The sequence below is a fragment of the Natrix helvetica genome (assembly GCF_964273705.1).
Source record: "Natrix helvetica genome assembly, chromosome: 4".
NCBI lineage: Eukaryota > Metazoa > Chordata > Lepidosauria > Squamata > Natricidae > Natrix > Natrix helvetica.
Genome location: NC_138550.1, coordinates 31,479,541 through 31,501,623, shown reverse-complemented (window position 1 = coordinate 31,501,623; position 22,083 = coordinate 31,479,541). Strand labels below are relative to the sequence as shown.

Genomic DNA, 22,083 nt, shown 5'->3' with positions numbered 1-22,083 from the left:
CTCTTATCCAGAAAGAGGAAAAAAGAGTGATCCCCCAAACTATTGATCCCAATCTTGACCCACTTTTAATCTTGCAATTAACAAAAGTCATTTACCTTCATTTTATTATATAATTACCCATTATGATTTTTCATTGTTCTCCTTTTAAAAATTTAAATTGTTATTGCATGGTTGTGAAGGGTAATGCATCCTCTGTTCATAAAATATGGTACATTTTGAAAAAAAAACTGTAAGTTTGAGAAAATAGGTTTCGTGTAGCTTTTGCAGCCTCCCAGAGTCACTGGAAGTCAGGTAATGTAAAAATGTAATAAATCAATTGATTATGTGCCCTCAAGTTGCTGTCTGACTCTTAGCAACTCCATTTGATTTCCATAGATTTTCTCCACAATGATCTGTCCCCAGCCCCTTTGTATCTCAGTTCATCTCCCTTGTTGATGGTCATCTTCTTCTCTTTCCTTCCATGTTTCCCAGTACTATAATCTTCTCCAGAGAGTTGAGTCTTTTTGTAATCTTTTTGTAGTGTGTTCAAATTAATATATTTGATGTAAGGATCTTTGAGTTGATCATTTGACACATGACTTCTTTTCTTTCTTTTTCTTTCTTCTTTTTTTACAGCACACATCAAAGACTACAGGAGACATGGCTTGGGAGAGCATTATGACATCCTCTAATAAAACTGACAGCCCCCCAATTTTCCTCCTGACAGGCTTTCCTGGACTAGAAAAACACCACTTCTGGATTTCCATTCCTATATGCTCCATGTACCTAATAGCCATTACAGGGAACTGCGCCATCCTCTTTGTCCTCAAGACAGATCAAACACTCCATGAGCCCATGTACTATTTCCTTTCTTTGCTGGCCCTCTCAGACTTGGGCTTATCTTTTGCTTCTTTGCCCACGATGCTCAGTGTCTTGTGGTTCAATCACTGTATGATTTATTTTGATGCTTGCTTGGTCCAGATGTACTTCATCCATACTTTCTCCATTGTTGAGTCTGGTATTCTACTCTCTATGGCCTTTGATCGCTTGGTGGCCATCTGGAACCCTCTGAGATACACAAGCCTTTTGACCTATGAGATGGTCACCAAGATTGGAGTGGGAGTGACTCTTCGAGCTGCTTTACTTGTGTTTCCAACCTCATTTCTCCTGAAGCGTCTGGAGTATGGAAGGATGAATGTCCTCTCTTATTCCTTCTGCTTGCACCAGGATATTCTGAAGGTAGTGCTGTCAGACAGAAGAATCAGCAGCATCTATGGCTTGATGGTAGTGGTGTCTTCTATGGTTCTTGACTCTGTATTGCTTGTTTTGTCATATGTTATGATCCTCAAAACCGTGTTAAGTATTGCCTCTCAGGCAGAGCATCTCCGGGCCTTGAATACCTGCATCTCCCATATCTGTGCTGTCCTAACCTTCTATACACCAATGATTGGACTCTCCATGATCCATCGGTATGGGAAAAATGCTTCCCCAGTTGTTCACATCCTCATGGCCAATGTCTATCTTTTAGTACCACCCCTTATGAACCCCATTGTGTACAGTATAAAAACCAAACAAATTCGGATGAGAATCTTTAAAAGTCTACTGAAAAGTAAAGAGTCAACTATGACCTCTTAGAATTAGCTTCTTGTGCCAGAGATCTTGAGAACATATTAAGATATCTTTAAATAGAGAGTTGTCCAGAAGAAAATTGACAGGTACTGTCCTGATTTAGATTATGGTTATTACCACAGAACTTTGATCCATTGCATCCGAAATTCACTCAATAGATGCCCAAATGAAGGTCCTATTGATTGATTCTTCTTTCCTCTCTAAAGGAGGCCCAGTTTCTCTTGGCCTCATGCCCCATGTGATCTTGGCCAATTTTTCATCTAAGATGCAGGTTCTCCTGCAGGGAATAATAGCAGAATCCTTGAAGACCAGTACGAGACCCCTTGCCCATGAGCTTCAAGGAAGCAGCCACATGAAACAGATGCATGCATTCTCTACATATAAAGAATGGCTGTATCATTTAGTCTCATATTTCGAGGTATCCTTCTACAATATTGTTGTCAGATTCCTGGCAGAAGATATGACCTCCCCCAAACATACTATATATGTCTTCTTTGGAATAATCACAGCTCAGTGAAAGGCAGATTTTGACTAATTAAAGAGAGACCATCCCTCGATTTCCATCTGTACAGATTCAAGCTTGCATGAGCCAGTGTATGAATGAGCTCAGGTCAGTCAAAGGCAACCTAGCAAGGAACTGCCACTACTTTCCCCACCATGATCTGGATATTTCAATTTAATTCCGATGAAATCTACTGTCAGACCTGGAAGCCATCTTTTACATTGGGCCTTCAGGCCTGCCACATTTTCTGCTGTGGGAAAATGGGAGGGGGGATTGTATGGAGTATGGGTGATATATAGTCTAAATAATGAATGGTGCCCTTTGGACTATGTGATGGACATGCGGGTGCTGGGCAGGGACTTGAACTTTCATTTGCATAGGGAAAACCTGGAAACTTTCACATTCAGGTTTTCCCAGATGTACCAATATGACATCTCTAATAAAATGGAACTTTGAGGAAACTCAAGCCTCAGTCTTCTTTTGTTGGGGGTGTTTCTTGGAACCCTGAAATCTACCTGCTTTCCAATCCATTCTTCATCAATTCTATCATTCACTCTATATCTAAGAGTGGTATCTGGATCAATTGTAGTGACTGTGAATAGATGGTACTTGGATCAATAATAGTAACTGTGACAGGGATCTTGGCGCCCTAGTGGACAATCACTTAAATATGAGCCAGCAGTGTCTGGAAGCTGCCAAAAAAATTAAGGCAGTCCTAGGCTACATTAACAGAGGGTAGAATTAACATCAAGTGAAGTATTATTACCCCTTTATAATGCCTTGGTAAAACCACACTTGAAATATTGCATCCAGTTTTGGCTGTCATGATGGAAAAAAGATGCATAGACTCTAGAAGGGGTGAAGAGAAGAGCAACAAAGATATTAGTAGACTGGAAATAAAACATGAAGAACAGTTTTAGGAATTGGGTTTGTCTAGTCTAGTGAAAATAAGAACTAGGGGAGACATGATAATATTCCAATATTTGAAGGGCTGGCATAAAGAAGAATGTGGCAATGTATTTTCCAAAGCGCCAGAAGGCAAGATAAGAAACAATGTATGGAAACTAATCAAGGAGCGAAGCAACCTAGAATTAAGAATACATTTCCTAGGAGTGACATGAGCAGTGCTCCAATATCTGACGGGCTGCCACAAAGAAGGTGTATGTGTGTGTGTGTGTGTCAATCTATTTTCCAAAGCACCTGAAGGCAGGATAAGAAGCACTGGATGGAAACTGATCAAGGAGAGAACCAACCTAGAACTAAGGAGAAATTTCTGTCTTCAGAAGTTGTGTGTGCTCCAGTACTGGAGGCTTTTAAAAAGAAACTGACAGCCACTGGTGTGGAATGGTATAGAACAGTAATGGCTAACCTTTTTGTTGTCGTGTGATGAAAGCGTGCGCTTGTACCCGCACCCATAGTGCAATGCGCATGCGCTCCCCATCCCCCAATACTTGTGCACATGATCCCCTGTTTCCTTATTATTCCCATATTATCAGCAAAAATGGGTCACGGGGGGAATGCCGCACTCCTCACATCCCATTTTGGGCCTAGTAGGCCTCCCTGCAGCCTCCTGGGAGCAAAAACAGGCCATGGGGGGAGAAGAGGTGCCCCTGCCTCCTGCCCCCTGCACATGCACACGCGTCTCCCGCAAGTGTCCTGCTCCCGCACATGCATGGCAGAGACTGCCGGCAAGGGGGGGGGGAGCGTGCACATGTGTGGTGGAGCTGAGCTGGGGTGACGGTTCACGTGCCTGAAGAGAGGGCTGTGCATGTGGCAAGCGTACCATAGGTTCGCTATCACAGGTATAGGATCTTCTGCTTGAGCAGGGGTTGAACTAGAAGACCTCTAAGGTCCGTTCCAGCTCTGTTATTCTGTGCTGTTCAAATGATGGGCTTTTTCTAAGGTAGGCTCACTCTTCCCTTCTTCCCTAAGGAATATGCTATCCCAATGTTTGTTGAATATCACATGCTTTTGGACCTATCTACTTTTGGGTAGCCATTATGGAAAATATTTAGCAAAGTATTTTTGCTTTATAGTATTTATATTGTTTCTGTCCTATGGCTTTAATGGGCTCTGTGTTTTTGCAGTTACCCAGACAGAGTTTTCTTGGAGTGTGGTTAATTTCTTGTTAATTAAAATATATAAGTATAAACTCCAAAGCTGAGCAAATCACTCTTTCCAGAATTCCAGGGGGCCTGAACTCCCAAAAGAAGTCTGGACTCTAGGAGATGAGCTGTCCCCACCCTTTTAGTCATTCCCTGCAGGGATTTAAGTCTGTATCCCTTGAAACAGGACTCTATATACTACATTCTTAGGGAGGCTCTTTCTTATATTTATTGCAAACCATCAGGAGTCTTATTGAGCTGGCTATATACTTGTAGAGAAATAAATAAATAATATTTCTCCAAGACCATGCTGAGTCTCTAAAGCGATAATCTAGGAAGTGAGTCCCCTGGACTTTTATCCTGATGTAATGAAGTTATCCTGTGTAGATATAAAAGTCAATATCTTGTATGGTTTGATTGTGATGATTTTTACATTGGGATTTGATGTTGCCTTCATTCTTGTGTCCTACATCATGATTTTGAAAACTGTTTTAGGTATTGCATCCCATCAAGAACGTCTCAAGGCTCTCAACACTTGTATTTCTCACATTTGTGCCATCCTCATCTTTTATGTCCCAATCATCAGTATCTGTTTGCTACAGCGATATGGGAAACACCTTTCTCCCCTTGTGCACATGGTGATGGCCAATGTCTACATTGTGGTCCCACCTCTCCTTAACCCCATTGTGTATAGCATAAAGACCCAACAGATTTGGCAGAGAATATACAACATTTTTCCAAGGAAGCAAACCAGGATTTGACGATAGAAAATTCTGAAAATAAGAAAAAAGGATTTGTGTTTTACTGAAATAAAGTGCTTCCATTCCTAGAAAAGGATATGGAAACTCATTTCTCATAACCAGCATTTCTTTCCTACATAAAATACTGATTAACATTCCCCCTCACATCACCCTTTTAGATAGCATCTTTGTGTGTGGAGGCACCATTAATGATAGTTCTGTACTTGAAATGCTAATTCCACTGTTCAACAATCTGTTTCTTTCTCCATGCTTGGACATCAACATCAGAGGTAGGCAGGTGTCTTAGACTACCTTTTCTATAAAACTTGAAAATTTGCAATGCTGGCTGGAATTTATAGGAATTATGGTGTACCTGGCCAATGGGAAAGGTCATCTTGAAGTTTCTGGTGAGAGACCATCATTATGGAAGATACATGGAGTTCTGTTTCACTAGACATAAGAAGAGGGAGTGGCACTCCGGGTAATGGCTTGGGAACGGAAATGATCTGTGTAAACAGATCAAATAAGGTGACAAACTAAGAGTGGAGAAACAGCTGAGCTGGAATAAGTCAAAGACTCAACTAACACAGTCCTTTGTTGTGCCATGGTCAATCAGATGTCTGTAAAGTGAGGCTCACAAGGTGTGGTGTGGCTTGGTGGGTGTGGCAGGGGAAGTTTACTGCAAAATCGCCATGCCCTCCCCACTCCAGGGGAAGGTTACTGCAAAATCCCCATTTCCTCCCGATCAACTGGGACTTGGAAGGCAGAGAATAGATGGGGGCGGGGCCAGTCAGAGGTGGTATTTACTGGTTCTCCAAACTACTCAAAATTTTTGCTACTGGTTCTCCAGAACTGGTCAGAACATGCAACGTGCTGAATGCCACCTCCGCTACCACCTATCATCTCTCTCTCTCTCTCTCTCTCTCTGTCTCTCTCTCTCTCTCTCTCTCTCTCTCTCTCCCACCCTCCCTCCCTCCCTCTCCCCCTCTCTCTTAATTTTGTGTACATTTCTAACATGTTTTTCTTTTCTTATCTTTATAAATTGAATAATCCTAAACTTCATGAGTGAGAAACTGGAAGAGCAAACAAGACTGAGAAAGTTCAAGTGGAATCCCAAATCCCACCATGTGTAGAAATTAGAAATAGTTCTAACAAATTATCTTGATTCTGTGTAAATATTTCAAATTCTTCCTCAGCATGCCTCCTTTTTAATTTTCTAATTATTTGCAAAGACATTAACATGCTAGATTTTTTCTTTCCTCAAAAGACACATTTATGTTGTGTCTTTAGTCAGTATCAGCATATGTAATTAAATTTTTCTTGCTGTAATCATCTTTGAAAGAGAAAACATTTGATGATGATGCTATGGACGAGATTGTTGGATTTAACAGACTTTTAACAGACTTTCTCTTATAATATGTCCCTTGTCTTCTTTTAATATATCTCATTTTCTTTTGTTTCTTTATAGTATGTCTGTAAAACCCATTGGCTAATCATGCTCCTTCTGTTTTTTATGTTATTATGTTGTTTTTTAGTATTAGGAAATATTATTCATTCTGTTATCTGCAAGTGACAGCTTGCTTTATAATATATAATCTGAGTTTGGGAAAATCTGATTGCAATATTATGAATTTTATTTTGGGGGTTTATGCATTTTACATAATCAATTAATTGTTCTTTATCAATAAAAGAGAATATTTGTAGCTCGGTGTTGAAATGAAGGGTCATTTTTTTTGAATAAATGGAACAAATTTTAAATCTCAGATCTGAATTCATACCATTTGATACAAGAACTTTATCTTGATAATACATTCATTTTTATTAACACCATAGGTCATGACACACTCAAATACCAAACAGAAGACATAGAAAGCATGCCTAGAGACAAATGAGATATCAAATGCCTATTTGGAAAACAAACAGTGTGAACGTGATTAATAATACATGAGGGAATATAGTCGCAATTATTGAAATTTGGTGAGATGAAAATCATGACTGGAACATACTGATAGAAGGATACAAACTGTCCCCCCCAAAAAACCCAAAACCCACCAGGCACCATAAAAGAGGAGGTGTGTTGCACTATATGTAAAAGCCCACTACATTGCTACAGAAATGCATGAAACCAAAGATGAAAACTCCCTATCATGTGCATGGATCAATATAAAAGAAAAAAAAAAGAATGACATTGCCATAGGTGTATACTACAGGCCACCTAACCAAGCCAAAAAAATGTACTTTTTGCTAACCAAGTAACAAATATGTGTAGGAAACATACTACACTAGTCATGGGGGACTTCAATTACCCTGACATCAACTGGAAGACTAATTCTATACCAAGTGAGAAATCGAATAGGTTCCTGACCAACCTAGCTGACAACTTTATTGTCCAAAAGGTAGAGGAGGGAACTAGAGATACAGCCATACTGGACTTAATCTCACTAACAGAGAAGAAATGATAGAGGGAGTTGAAATTGCAGGAACCTTGGGTGAGAGTGACCATGTCATACTGGAATTTAATATAATGCAAACACAAGCAACAGGACATAATGATACGGAGTCTTAGATTTTAAAATAGCTGATTTTAACAAACTCAGAGAGAGTATTCCTGGGTTTGAATTGTGCACATATGCTACCTTGGCTGAGGATCCTCCTGAGCTTTTCTGATATGCCTGCAATGTAGGGGATGACAATGTTGCTTTGTTTATTGTTTTCTTCATTATTTGTTATGGAGGAGCTTTTTGAGATTTGATGAAGGCCCACTTGGGATAGCCACACATTCTGAGGGCTTCCTTGATGTGTTTTTGTTCTTTCTCTTTCCTGCCTTTGCTGGTAGGCAGGCCTTCAGCTCAGTGACTCCCATTTTGAGCTCCAGTGGGTGATGGGAATCAAAATGTAAATATTGATCTGTATGGGTGGATTTTCTGTAAACCTCTGTACACATTAATTACACATTATGTAAACTTCTGTACACATTAGGGGAGATAGAAGCATTAACACTGAAATGTACAATTGTATGATGTTCCAATATTTGAGGGGCTGTCATGAGAGGAGGGGATCAAACTATTTCCCAAAGCACCTGAAGGCCAGACAAGGAATAATGGATAGAAACTGATCAAGGAGAGATTCAATCTAGAAATAAATCTATAAATTTTCTGGCAGTGAGAACAATCAACCAATGGAACAGCTTGCCTTCAGAAGTTGTGGGTGCTTCATCACTTGAAGATTTCAAGAAGAGATTGGATTGCCATCTGTCATAAATGGTATAGGGTCTCCTGCTTGAGCACGGGTTTGGAGTATATGACTTGCATCTAGGTCCCTTCCAACTCTGTTATTCTATTCAGAAGATTTTTAAGATTTTCCTCTCAAGGTTTTGTTTTATTTCTTTCCATAGTTTATTTTAAATGTTTTGAAATCTGTCTGCGTTTCTTCCTCTCAAATGAATTCCTAAATATTTCCCAAGACCTCTTGTTATTTCACAGTCATTCATTTGTTCACAAAATTTTCTTTCTCAGAAGTAAGTTCCTTGGTATTATTTTTATTTCACTGACTTTACACCTGGAAAAGCAACCAAGACCTCCATATGATCATATCATATATCAAACTCATATGATATAGTACAAAATGTGATAAAACATTTCCTGTAGTCAAATCCTGATGTTTGACTGTACTGGACAGTTCAAATAGGCTACTTTAAAGGCAAATGCACCACTCAAATCTCCCTGAATTTTTAAGAACTTTTGCAGTACGCTACAAACTGTTATTGTTGAAGGCATTGAGCAATCTGGAAAAAAAATAGCTCTGAAACAGTGACCTCCATGACCAAAAGTTTAATCCATAAATGTATATCTTCATGTTCTGTGTCAATATTCCTATCTCTAAGTTTGTAGTATGTTATCCTATCATTTGTATTTCTTGGCTCTTTAAATCTTTTGTTTCCCTTACTCCAGCTCTTGGAGCCAGTATCAATTGATTTGCATGCACAAATCCTTTTCACTCTCTAGACTTATGAACGGGCTGTTGTCTTCCATCCCCCACTCATGCCAATCACTGTCCTCCATTTCTGGACCTGGTTTGTGGAGTCCTGCATCTGGGTTGCTGCACACAGTGGGGTGAATTGCTTCCGGTGACAGACTCTGGTCAGGATCGTTTAATCTTTTATCTCACAGCTCTGCTCTCAGCCAGCCTGGCAGCTCCAAAATTGCACTCTTCTCTTACTATTTCAAAACAGCTTCTGCTGAGATGCTAGGGGTTGGAGTTTCTCCTGTCTTTACTATCTTCCTGGCTTGACTCCTTTATTCACACAACCACAAGCACGCTTGCGTTCAGTTCCCTTTTTATAAAACAAGCTCTCCAAATAAGGAGAGGGTGGGGCTGTTTGAACCCTCTTCCCAAAAAGCACCAAAACTCTGAATCCCAGGAAGGAGAAGAAAGGCTTGCTCACTCTGTGTGTTGCATTCACCTTTTCACATACTTCCCCTCTTTTAAATATGTCTGATTTTGTGTCTGTGTAGTCCTGGCTTAAAGGGACGTGGTGGCTCAGTGACTAAGATGCTGAGCTTGTTGATCAGAAAGGTCGGCAGTTTGAATCCCTAGCGCCACATAACGGAGTGAGGTCCCATTACTTGTCCCAGCTTCCTAGTTCGAAAGCATGTAAAAATGCAAGTAGAAAAATAGAAACCACCTTTGGTAGGAAGGTAACTGTTCTGTGCACCTTTGGCATTTAGTCATGTCGGCCACATGACCACGGAGATTTCTTCAGACAGTGCTGGCTCTTCAGCTTTGAAACGGAGATGAGGACTGCCCCCTAGAGTCAGGAATGACTAGCACATATGTGTGAGAGGAACCTTTACCTTTACTTAGCCTTGGTTTAACAATCAGTCACTTAGCAATCATTCCAAGTTACAATGGACTCCAAAAAAGATACTTAAGACCTGCTTCCAAAATACCAATATCAATTGCCCACATGGTTGCCTGGTTGCATTTTAGGCGCTTAGTACTGGCCTACATTTACAACCATTTGCAGCATTCCAGTCATGTGAGCACAATTTAGAATGTTGTGGGATTTTTTTTTTGCTGGAAACCAGTATTCACTTCTGGTTTCTGGCAAAAATGCCCATTGAGAGCAACAGTTTCCACATAACAACTGTAGTATTTGCTTTAGAAGTACCACATTGGCTTAAAATGTAAGCTTGCGTTGGTCAAATGGTGACCCCTTAATGGCCTGCATGACTTACTACTGTAATTCTGAACTCAGTTATGGCCATAAGCCTGTGAAGTGAATTTCTCCTGCCCTACAAGCCACTCCTTCATCATGCATGTTATATTCATTCATTCATTGATCAAATTTATATAGCCACCCATTGCCCTTCAAAGGGAGTTCTTAGGCTAGAAAGATGTATGACATATGGAATCTATAGAAAACAGTGGTGGTGCTTCTTTGGTGAAAGGAACATTTAAAACTACCTCATAGCTATTAGCATTTAACCCATAAAGGTCTACAGTGAGTTCTGTTGCAAATGGTCGTTGTAATATTGAATGTTTAAAACAGAAATAAAAGATAAGCCAATAAAAATCAATAAGCCAATAAAAAACTCATGGAAAATATTTCATTCTTCTGAATTTGGGATGTGGACAATAGAAGTGTTAAGCACGAATGACCTCTGCTAACACATTGGAAACCTCACTCAGGGGTGGGAGTCAGCCAGTTTGGGTGAATTGGCTCCGATTCAGCTCTGATGATCAGCTAAGAGTGAACCAGTTCGCTCTGACAATCAGGTGGGCCTGCCCGCCCATCCTTGCGTTTTACTTACTTATATCCTCTCAGCTGATTAGCGCGGCAGAGTGGATTGCCACACCTCAGCTGTGTTATTCCCCAAGAAGTAACGTGGAAGATAAGTTTTGGTAAAACTATTCACTCACACACAGCATGCGTCAGGCACAGGCAAAACACACAATCACCAAACTGATTGTTAAACCAGCAGGATCCCACTGCTGACCTCACTCCTAGAGTAGCTATTTCTCTGGGTAGTCTGGGAGGGCAGGAGAGGACCCTTCTCAATTGAAAGCAAGATCTTCAATGTATCTTCATTGGTTTTTTTTAGAGCTCCTTCTAATGGGCTCCAGCTGCCTGAAAACATGTCAGAGTGTCTTCCTAAGCTCGAACATTATCCTGTAAATAAGCCAGAGCAGAATAGAAAACTCTTAACTCTGTTCTCTGGACAAGGATATTTAGTAGGGGTGATTTCTGAGAGAAAAGTATCCCAAGAGTCCCCTTTGGATTTCTACTCTGGTTCAATTCAATTCAAACCTTTGTTGTCAGAGTACAACATGTGTACAATGAGATTGGCTGACCCTCCCTTGTTCACACCCCCAACACAATACAACTCACAGTGGAAGACAAAAAATCCCTAGCCCAGAGAATCCTACTAACGAACACCCAGTCCTATTACACAATGTGAACTTATTGCACGTTGTGCCGGCCCCGCAAGTCAATCGTACTATGTTGTTGTAGAGTTATTTTTCATTCAGGGGTCTGACAACCCATGGATAAAAACTGTTCTTCAGCCTGTTTGTATGGCTGCCTATGCTTCTATATCTCTTTCCAGATGGTACTGCTTTAGAAGTACCACATTGGCTTAAAATGTAAACTTGCGTTGGTCAAATGGTGACCCCTTAATAACCTGCATGACTTACTACTGTAATTCTGAACTCGGCTATGGCCATAAGCCTGTGAAGTGAATTTCTCCTGACCTACAAGCCACTCCTTCAACATGCACGTTATAGTCATTCATTCATTGATCAAATTTATATAGCCACCCATTGCCCTCCAAAGGGAGTTCTTAGGCTAGAAAGATGTATGACATATGGAATCTATAGAAAACAGTGGTGGTGCTTCTTTGGTGAAAGGAACATTTAAAACTACCTCATAGCTATTAGCATTTAACCCACAAAGGTCTACAGTCATACTTTGGGAGAACAAAATATAAGGCAATGCCCCATCCCTGAGAATAGAAAACTTTACTTTCAGTGGGAATAATCATGCCGCAGGCTTCTCGGCAAAGCTCCTTCTTCAGCATGGTTATTTATGCCAACTCTTTTAGAAAGTTTACAAGATCATTGGGAGTTAGTATAATCTTCTCTGGGCACTTTTTAAATTATATGCGAAGATGGAAGAGTGGAGTCTTGTGAGCATCCTGATTGATGGCTGGATTTCCCCTCTTGCCAACCAGTGATGTAAGCTTTGTTCCTTCACCAGAAATAAAGATGATTAAGGTGATATATGACAAACAAACTGCAAAGTGATGGTAAATGGAGACATGACTTGAGAAGGTTAGCATTAAGAAAGGCACACGACAAAGATGCCCCTTGTCCCCACTATTATTTATATTGACTTTGGAAGTATTAAATGGAAACATTAGACAAGATATAGAGATAAGAGTCATGGAAATAAAAAAGGAAAAGTATAAACTACAGGCATTTGCCGATGATTTAGTTTTTATCTTGGAAGATCCACAAGAATCAGGGTGTAAATTAATAAAAGAAAATAGAAGAATACGGAGAAGTGGCAGGTCTGAAAATAAATAAAGAGAAAACTAAGATCTCAGAAATAAAGATGCTAATTTAAGTGCAAGTTTTACCCATCGTACAGTTTTATCTATTCTGCTGATGGATGATACTTATGGATGATTTCTTTTCTCCATCAATGGCTAGGGGCTGCCATATTTTTTTCCTTATGGAACAACCTCAGGACACTTTCACGGATCTCTTTCGTCTTCACTCCATAAACAATGGGGTTCATCATGGGAGGCAGAAGGAGGTAAAGATTGGCCATAATGATGTGAACATGAGGAGTGATGTGATGGCTACCAAAACGGTGTGCAAAGAAGGTGAAGAAGGCTGGTGTATAAGAGATAGCAATGGCACAGAGGTGAGCAGTGCAGGTGCCAAATGCCTTGCTCCTTTGTTCCGGGGAGGAAAGGCCCACAACTGCCTTCAGGATCATGAAGTAAGACATTGTAATGCAGGAGATATCGAAGCCCCCAATCAACATGGCAACTGTCAGGCCATAGATAGCATCAACTCGGATGTTGCTGCAAGCCAGCTTTACCACTGCCATGTGGTCACAATAGGTGTGAGCAATAGCTCTGCTGTTGCAATATATCATTTTCCTGACTAGAAAAGGAAAGGGGAGGATGAGAACTGCTCCTCTGAGGAAGGTGATGACTCCTACCTTAAGAATGACTGGGTGGGTCAAGATAGTAGAATACATCAATGGATAACAGATAGCTACAAAGCGGTCCAAAGCCATGAGCATGAGGACTCCGGATTCCATCCCTGTGAAGGTGTGAACAATGTACATCTGGACCAGGCAGGCCCCGAAGCTGATCTCCTCCAGGTTTAGCCAAAAAATGCAGAATGCTTTTGGCATGGTAGAGGTTCCCATGACTATGTCCGTGACAGACAACATGCAGAGGAAGAAGTACATGGGCCTGTGAAGGGCCTCCTCAGCCCAGATGATGTAGAGAAGTCCACAGTTCCCCAACATGCCAATGAGATACATAGAGAAAAATGGGAAGGAGATCCAGAGATGAGCCTGTTCCAGACCTGGGACCCCTTTCAAGAAAAAGTACGTGAGGCCGTAGTCAGTTTCATTCACTAGGGCCATCATGGGAAGAGAAAGGGCACATGAGACACCCTAAAAGTTAAAATGTCTGAGAAGAGAAACAGAAGGAATACATCAAGCCAATGTTAGGTTTCATTCCAAACACTTTAATAGAATAGTATCTTTTCTAAACAATTTTTCTCACATTCACAAACATATTAATTCCTGCAAGATGTGTACTTCTACTGTCCATCATGACGCCCCGTGTCACCAGTCTCATCTTTATTGGGAACCATCAGATATGGGTAGCCTCCAGTTATTCTATGGGTTTCAAACCTTCTTCTGAGAATTAAAGTCGCAGACCTTTTCACTTGAATAACAACAAATAGAATAGTAACTATAGGAGCTGTTCAGATCCTGGCACTCAGTAGCTTGCAGGAAATGACATTTAGAAGCTCTCAGAAAAGTCTATTCAGTCCACCTTCCGAGGCTTTCGTAGTACACAGAGAGATTATCAAGTCTGATTATTTTCAATAAGTTTAAACTGGTAACTGTGGTAGTGATGTAACTGAAAATATCAGGCAGGATATACACTACAAAAATAAAGGTTTTAACCCTCTTCTACAAGAAGATTGATGGAAGTCATTGAAAGTCCTGTACATGCAGTCATGACATAATCTAACATCTGTACTCTGAAAATTTAAGGAGAAGTGGACTATATAGATTAATCTAATCTAGTTTACCTTTGTTTATTTATTAATTTGCTTTTCTGATGTAGTCTTGAACTTCTGTCCCATTTAATGCCCACGTTTACACATCCTGCTTTAGGATGCATAATGAAAGCAAACCTAGTATATAATAGTTCTGTATATACACCAGTGGTGGGTTCCTGCTGGATCGCACCGGATCGCGCGCGCTCCCTTTCAGCGCTCCACCTGGCTTGCGCGCTCCCTTTCAGCGCTCCACCTGGCTTGCGCGCTCCCTTTCAGCGCTCCACCTGGCTTGCGCGCTCCCTTCCGGCACTGAAACCGGAAGTACAGTTTTGCCCGGCCCTGGCGAAGCAACGACGCCTGCCTGCGCTCCACCAGCTCGGCTGGGAACGGAGATGTTTCCTCAGCGGAGCGGAGCGCCTGAAAAGTCTTTTCAGGCGCTCCGCTCCGCTGAGGAAACATCTCCGTTCCCAGCCGAGCTGGTGGAGCGCAGGCAGGCGTCGTTGCTTCGCCAGGGGCGGGGCAAGGCTGTACTTCCGGTTTCAGCGCCGGAAGGGAGCGCGAGAGCCAGGTGGAGCGCTGAAAGGGAGCGCGCAAGCCAGGTGGAGCGCTGAAAGGGAGCGCGCAAGCCAGGTGGAGCGCTGAAAGGGAGTGCGCGCGATCCGGTGCGATCCAGCAGGAACCCACCACTGATATACACCATTACTATCTTTTCCTGGGTACATTAACTGACAAATACAAATTAGCCAAATTATGGCAAAGCCCAGCAGAGTGATATCCCCCTCGCTCAAAAAAAAATTAAAGCATAATAAATGAAGTCATGATTAAAATGATGCAATTTTGTGTATTCCCGGAAGCAACTTCAAATTTAACTCACTAGACCCAAATGTTAGGGGAGAAATTGTCTGAAGAAAGCTCTGGGCTTCCCTAGAATTGTCTGCAATGCTCAAAGCTTATGCAGCAGGCAAGCTGAAGGATCAAAACAGAATGATACATCCCTAAAAACATTTTCACGTAATACTTTTGAATTCTCAGCTGCAGCTCCTTCATGTATCCAGACCCACTTTGTAATGCAGCCCTTGGAGAACAAAATTGCAGGAATCAAATTTTGGCTGCATCTGTTCCCACTTCAGAACTCAAGTCTGTGTATCCCACAGAGTTTCATCCTTTGAAGTACCTTAGTGGCAGGTGGCCCTCCTTAAAAGAGCAAACTGATACGCAGGAATTCAGAAAATGCCTGTTCATGATCAGCCAAATCCTCTATAGCCAGTCTCTGCCCTTGTCTGAAAAACAGAAGAGGGTTTATACACCTTCAAGATACAGTGTACCTTTGGGAGTCTCCTGGAATCAGCTGTGTGGGAGACTGTAGAGAGCATTCAGAGACCAAAACTGGACAGCAGGAAGCTTCTCAGGGGAGATTCCCTGCTATTCTGCCCCTGCCTAGTGTGCTTCAAGGCTGAACTGACCCCTGATTTAAAGAACAAACTCCAGTGGTAGATTCTGGGCAGTACTGCCTGATATGGCTGTACCAGTAGTAGCCGGGAGAAGCAGCCATTGTACCAGTACGGTAGCTCGTTTGGTCCACCTGCCTGCCCACGTTCCATGGATGTTTAATAACGCAACCGACCCATTGCGTACGCGCGCACAGAGTGCAGCGCCTGTGCAACCTCTGCCAGACAGCTGGGTGTTGCAGGGCGGTGGCTTGTGCATGCACGCTCAGCGCGCATGCCCATTTAGGATGCCCAGCCCCATTCACAGTGTACCGCCTGTGCCGGGGTCCAGAACCCACCACTAACAGACTCCCTAATTCTGATATAGAAGTCTTTATCCATTATGGAAAATATTAACTGGCTGACTCTCCCACAGAGAATGGATCTCTCCACATCCAACTTCAGTAGCTCATTTCTCTGTTGTCACTGATTGCAACCAGCAGTCTTTCTCTCTCCCCCATCCCAAAGCCAGCTGTTCTTTCTAAAACTCCCCTTCTCCAATATTTCATCATCTATTCTGCACCCTCCAGGCGTTCTAAATGAGCTTAACTTTTACAGGCATGGTGGCAGGCTGGTAGACAATCAATAAGCGCCTCTTCCTCCAAAGCTCTATTCTCTTTGTTTCATGAATTTAACCGTTTATGGGGTAGGTGTTGTGTACATATTTCTTGCAAGATGGAGTCATGCATTGCACCTTTAGGAGTCCTTTAAACCAATGTACCTAATTCAGTAATACAGTAGCCGAATGACTGTAATTCCAACAAACTTTCTTTGACTTGAAGAGAATACTGTACTCTTGATCTTCTTCAGGTGATGTGGAGCCATCACAACATCACTATAAAGACCTATGCAAGGATCCTCTTTGTAGACTTCAGCTCAGCATTCAATGCCATCATTCCCAATATTCTTCTAACTAAACTTAATCAGCTAGCTGTACCTGTTCACACTTGTAAATGGATCATAATCTTCCTAACAGACAGGAAGCAGCAGGTGAAGCTAGGCAAAATCACATCAGATACCTGTACAATTAACACAGGAGCCCCCCAAGGCTGTGTGCTCTCTCCACTTCTCTTCTCTCTCTATACCAATGACTGCATCTCAAAAGATCCTTCTGTTAAAATACTGAAGTTTGCAGATGATACAACAGTGATTGGTCTCATTCAAGACAATGATGAATCTGCATACAGATGGGAGGTTGAACAACTAGTCTTGTGGTGCAACCAGAACAATCTTGAACTAAATACACGCAAAACCGTAGAAATGGTGGAAGATTTTAGGAGAAACCCTCCTATATTACCACCTCTTACAATACTAGACAGTACAGTAGCAACAGTAGACACCTTCAAGTTTCTACGTTCTATCATATTTCAAGACTTAAAATGGACCCCCAATGTCAAAAATGTTATCCAAAAAACACAGCAAAGAATGGTCTTTCTGCGCCAACTCAGAAAGTTCAAACTGTCCAAAGAGTTGCTGATTCTGTTCTATGGAGGAATTATTGAGTCTGTCATCTGCACTTCCATAACTGTCTGGTTTGGCTCTGCAACCAAACAAGACAGGCACAGACTTCAATGGATAATTAGAACTGCAGAAAAAACAATTGCCAGCAACCTGCCTTTCACCGAGGACCTGTATACTGCACGAGTCAAAAAGAGGGCTGTGAAAATATCTACAGACCCCTCACATCCTGGACATAACTTCTACCCTCAAAACAACGCTATAAGGTACTGCACACAAGAACAACTAGAAACAAGAACAGTTTTTCCTCAAATGCCGTCACTCTGCTAAACAACTAATCCCCACGACACTGTCAAATTATCTACTAAGACAGTATTACTATTATTCTTCCATCCTAGTACCTATCTCTTTCCTAGTACCTATCTCTTTTCACTTATGACTTTAACCACGTTGCTTGTATCTTAAAATTTATATTGTTTTATTTGTTTCCTAGTATAATTTGATTGCTTATTAGTAACCTATGACTCTCACTAAGTGTTGTATCTTATGATTCTTGATGAATGTGTTCTATTTTATTTTTCTTTATGTACACTGAGAGCATATGCACCAAAGACAAATTCCTTGTGTGTCCAATCACACTTGGCCAATAAAGAATTATATTCTATAGTCTTTTAAAATAATCAAAGTCCCATTAGCATAGAAACAAGGATGAAAAGTAATGGGTACAAATAGTGACTGCAGAGTTAATTTAAACAGCTGTAAAATCTTCCTGATAGAAAGATCTGTACCATACAATAGAGGAACTGGGTAAGTCTGGAGGTTGTGTGTTCTCCATCTCCAAAGGTTTTGAAGAAAAAGACAGGACAGACATCTCTTAAGAATGGTTTAACTGGTTTTCTTGCACACTGCATCTTTCTGGATAAAGTTCTTTGATTTTTGCCAGCTGGTTGCTGCTGATGGACGTTGTGTTTCAAAATATTTTAGTGTCTCAGTTGGTGAGAGCCATGGTGGCACAGTGGTTAGAATGCAGTACTGCAGGCTACTTTTGCTGACTGCCAGCTGCCAGAGTTTGGCAATTTGAGTCTCACCGGCTCAAGGTTGATTCATCCTTCCATCCTTCCAAGATCTTTATAAGAAAAATAGACATTGATTTTTGTATGGCTAAGGATGAAAGCATGCAAAACTGGGTGAGAGAGAACAGAAATAAACTTCAACGTGATCTTGCTAGAGTAGATACAGGGCTGAAAACAGAAGAATGAAACTTCTGTGGGGTGTAATGTTCTTCATAAGGAAAAAGGAGTCCTTCACTGAGATGTGCATGCCTGGACTGCTACTCTTTCTATGCATCTCAGATTTCAACTGGTCCACAATGTAGCAGAATGTAATCTTAATGGGCTCCTGGTTTTGCCCATGTAACACCTGTGTTGGAGGAGCTGCACAGGCTTTATTTCTTTCTTGGGTGCAATTCAAGGTGCTGGTCATCACCTTTAAAGCCCTGTCTGATATGACATGCTTCCCTAAAGCTTCAAAGATCTGGGTCTTTCTCTGAATACTGAGAGAAGAAGACTACTGTAGATAATTGTGCAATAGACATTTGACTGGGTGTCAAATGGTCTTTGCTGTTTTTAATATTTCCATTTTTCAATCTGTTTAATTTTATACTTTTAATATGACTTCATATGTATTGTTTTAACTTTTCATTGGAAGCCACCTAAAACTGGCTAGCAGATGGGCAGTTATATAAATGCATAAATGAATGAAGAAAGGAAAGAAAGAAAGAAAGAAAGAAAAAAAGAAAGAAAGAAAGAAAGAAAGAAAGAAAGAAAGAAAGAAAGAAAGAACGAACCCTTTGGGGCATGCAGTTTAGTCTGAAGCAAATAGCCTGAAGGAAACCATATTTGCATTTCTCAATGAGGTCTCCAACAAATCCATTGCATCCCGTGGGCTTTCCAAAAGTTTGTTTTCTACCAACCCACGTGGATTTGTATTCCCTCCTGCATTAGTTACCAGACATGTTGATTTCAGTCATGGTATTCCCTCCTGCAACGTGTGGAGACTACTGATCCCACAGGTGTCGGAGCCACACTATTAAGGCACCCTCTTCCTCCCAGACTCCTTGTGGCAGGTTTGATGAGTACATCTGTAGACCACCGGCTGTGACCCAGGAACAAGCTCCAGGTAAGTATGATCTACTGCAGCTGTGGGTCTGATAATATGCTAGTAGTGCCCCTGTTGTGCAAGAAATGGATTATACTGTAGTAGTTGAATCTGGCACTAGAGGGGTGCAGAAGCTAAGGCCCAGAAGGGTGAGGATGAGTAATGGTTGAGGGATGGAGGAGATCAGCCTGAGTGGCTTCAGTCACACCAGGGTATGGCCAGAAGCCATGCTAAATGTACTCAATCCAAGCTGCTCCATTATGCCTAGCCCCCTTGCTGGAATAGTATTTGTCCAGGACTTATGGGTGATGATAGCTCTAAGCCATATCCAATTTAGTTAAATTTAATTGAAGCTGGTTTTAAAAGTAGAACTTGTTAAGTACTGACAAAACAGCAGCTATGCCATTCTGGTGCAAGGGAGGTTCACTTGGAGGCTGCCTAGATTTTAAGGTTTAAATTGCTAGGAACTTCTGGGAACTGAAATTCCCACATCTAAATGTGGCCAGTGTTGAGAAACACTGCTTAAATCTATCTGGAGATCCAGAAAGAGTTACTACCGATCACAATAAATTCCTAATGTACTATATCTGTAGTCTGTACAATTGATATGGGGATTATCTCCCATGGAATCTAAATCTGCATAACCCCTACTTGTTTTCCTCTCCTTCTCTCCCCATCCCAACTTAAACCCTACATCAGTTCAGCCCTCCACTTATCTGATGAAGTGAGATAGACCATTTTCATCAACCCCTTAAGGATGTGGCGGAATCATCTCAGATGTCTAAGACCTATTCCATGTGGGAATCTGTACATGTATGTGACACTGTCAAATCATTCATTAAGGCTGCATTACTATTACTAGTAGTCTTCTCAATTTTCCTATCACCCATCTCCTCCCACTTATGACTGCATGACTATAACTTTGTTGCTTGCATCTTTACGATTGATATTGATGGTTTTCTGATTGCTTATTTGTACCCCAGGACTCTCATTAAGTGTTGTACCTTATGATTCTTGACGAATGTATCTTTTCTTTTATGTACACTGAGAGCATATGCACCAAAACAAATTCTTTGTGTGTCCAATCACACTTGGCCAATAAAGGATTCTATTCTATTCTATTCGCATATACATGCATATGAGACTCTATCAGATTAGTAATCACCCTAGTGGTCCTAGTATGGTCAGATCCTTTCGGAGTACACCCTTCCCTTTCTGAGCTGGATGCTCCCAGCAAAAGTATGCTGCTTTGGCACTTTGCAATTTCATGAGAGAAAGCTTAAAAAAATCTTCCCCCAACAGTGAACTGCAAAGCTAATGTACATATTTGAGGACAGGCAACTTGGTCCCAATTTTCTTAATCTTGTGTATTTTAATAATCTATGTGACAATATTCAACCACCAGAACAAACCACCAGAACAAATGTTTAATGTAGAAGCCAATCCCAATTATAAGAAGTCATGAAGAATTTTAAAATAAAGTTTTCAAGGAAACTGAATGATGGGAAAGAAAAGGGTCGATGGCATTCCCAGGAATGGATTTCTCCAACTGTAAAGTTTCTGCAATTTCACCAGTGTGCCCCTTTCTCTGACCATCTTCTTCTCTCTGTTGCAGGTAGTGAAATGGTTGCTGAGGCCAGTTAGATGCCATGTCCTGTTACAACCAATCAAGGGGCATCTCCTTTTTTTTCCTAATGGGGATTCCAGGCCTAGAAAGTGCCCACTTCTGGATTGCCTTCCCCTTCTGCTCCATGTATCTGGTCTCTTTGGTGGGGAACATCACCATTCTCTTTGTGGTCAGAAGGGAACCAAGTCTTCACTTGCCCATGTATTATTTCCTTTGCATGTTAGCCATCCTTGACTTGATACTGACCACCTCCACTGTGCCCAAGGTCCTGGGCATATTCTGGTTTGAGTCCCATACAATTGGCTTCAAAGCTTGTGTGATCCAGATGTTCTTCATTCATGGCTTCTCAGCTGTGGAGTCAGGTGTGCTGCTCGCCATGGCTTTTGATCGCTATGTGGCAATCTGTGCCCCTTTACATTACACTACCATCCTCACCAGTTCTGTCATTGCCAAGATTGGATGTGCTGCCTTCATGAGGGGCATTGGGTTCATGACCCCCTTGACCTGCATGGTTAACCATCTCCCGTATTGTGGGCCTAATGTCATTGCCCATTCCTATTGTGAGCACATGGCTGTGGTAAAGCTGGCCAGTGGAAACACAACACCCAACAACATCTATGGGATCACAGCAGCCACTTTTGTGGTGGGCTCAGATTCAATCTTCATTGCTGTCTCCTATGTGCTCATTCTCAGAACAGTCCAGGGACTCTCCTCCAAAGAAGCCCGGCAGAAATCCTTTAGCACATGTGGCTCCCACATCTGTGTCATCCTGATCTTCTACACACCTGCCCTTTTCTCCTTTTACACTCAGCGTTGGGGGCACAACATTCCTGCACATATCCACATCTTATTGGCAGATCTATATCTTCTGGTACCCCCCATGTTGAATCCCATTATCTATGGCATGAAAACTAAACAACTCCGCCATCAAATGCTGAAGCCCTTCTTTGCAACCCAGATTCAGTCTTGATTCCAATTGTTAGAAGTCAGAGGGTGAGAAGCACACCTCGTAGGTGTTAGACGTTCATGTTTCAATGTTAATATTCAGGTCATTTGCTAAAGGATACCTTGGAGAAACTCC

At 41.5% G+C, this 22,083-nt stretch overlaps 1 protein-coding gene and 1 gene segment (V, D, J or C); one reads left to right on the top strand and one right to left on the bottom strand.

The window, feature by feature from the left end:
• The window catches only part of LOC309390886 (Ig kappa chain V-III region PC 3741/TEPC 111-like), a 380,622-nt gene that overhangs the window by 188,247 nt on the left and 170,292 nt on the right, over positions 1-22,083 (bottom strand).
• LOC309391629 (uncharacterized protein) lies at positions 658-21,972 on the top strand (the record flags this gene model as incomplete). Its single annotated transcript, XM_081952301.1, has 4 exons — positions 658-1,588; positions 4,711-4,903; positions 13,392-13,584; positions 21,016-21,972. 4 exons carry the CDS (start codon positions 658-660, stop codon positions 21,970-21,972), a joined length of 2,274 nt encoding a protein of 757 aa, XP_081808427.1.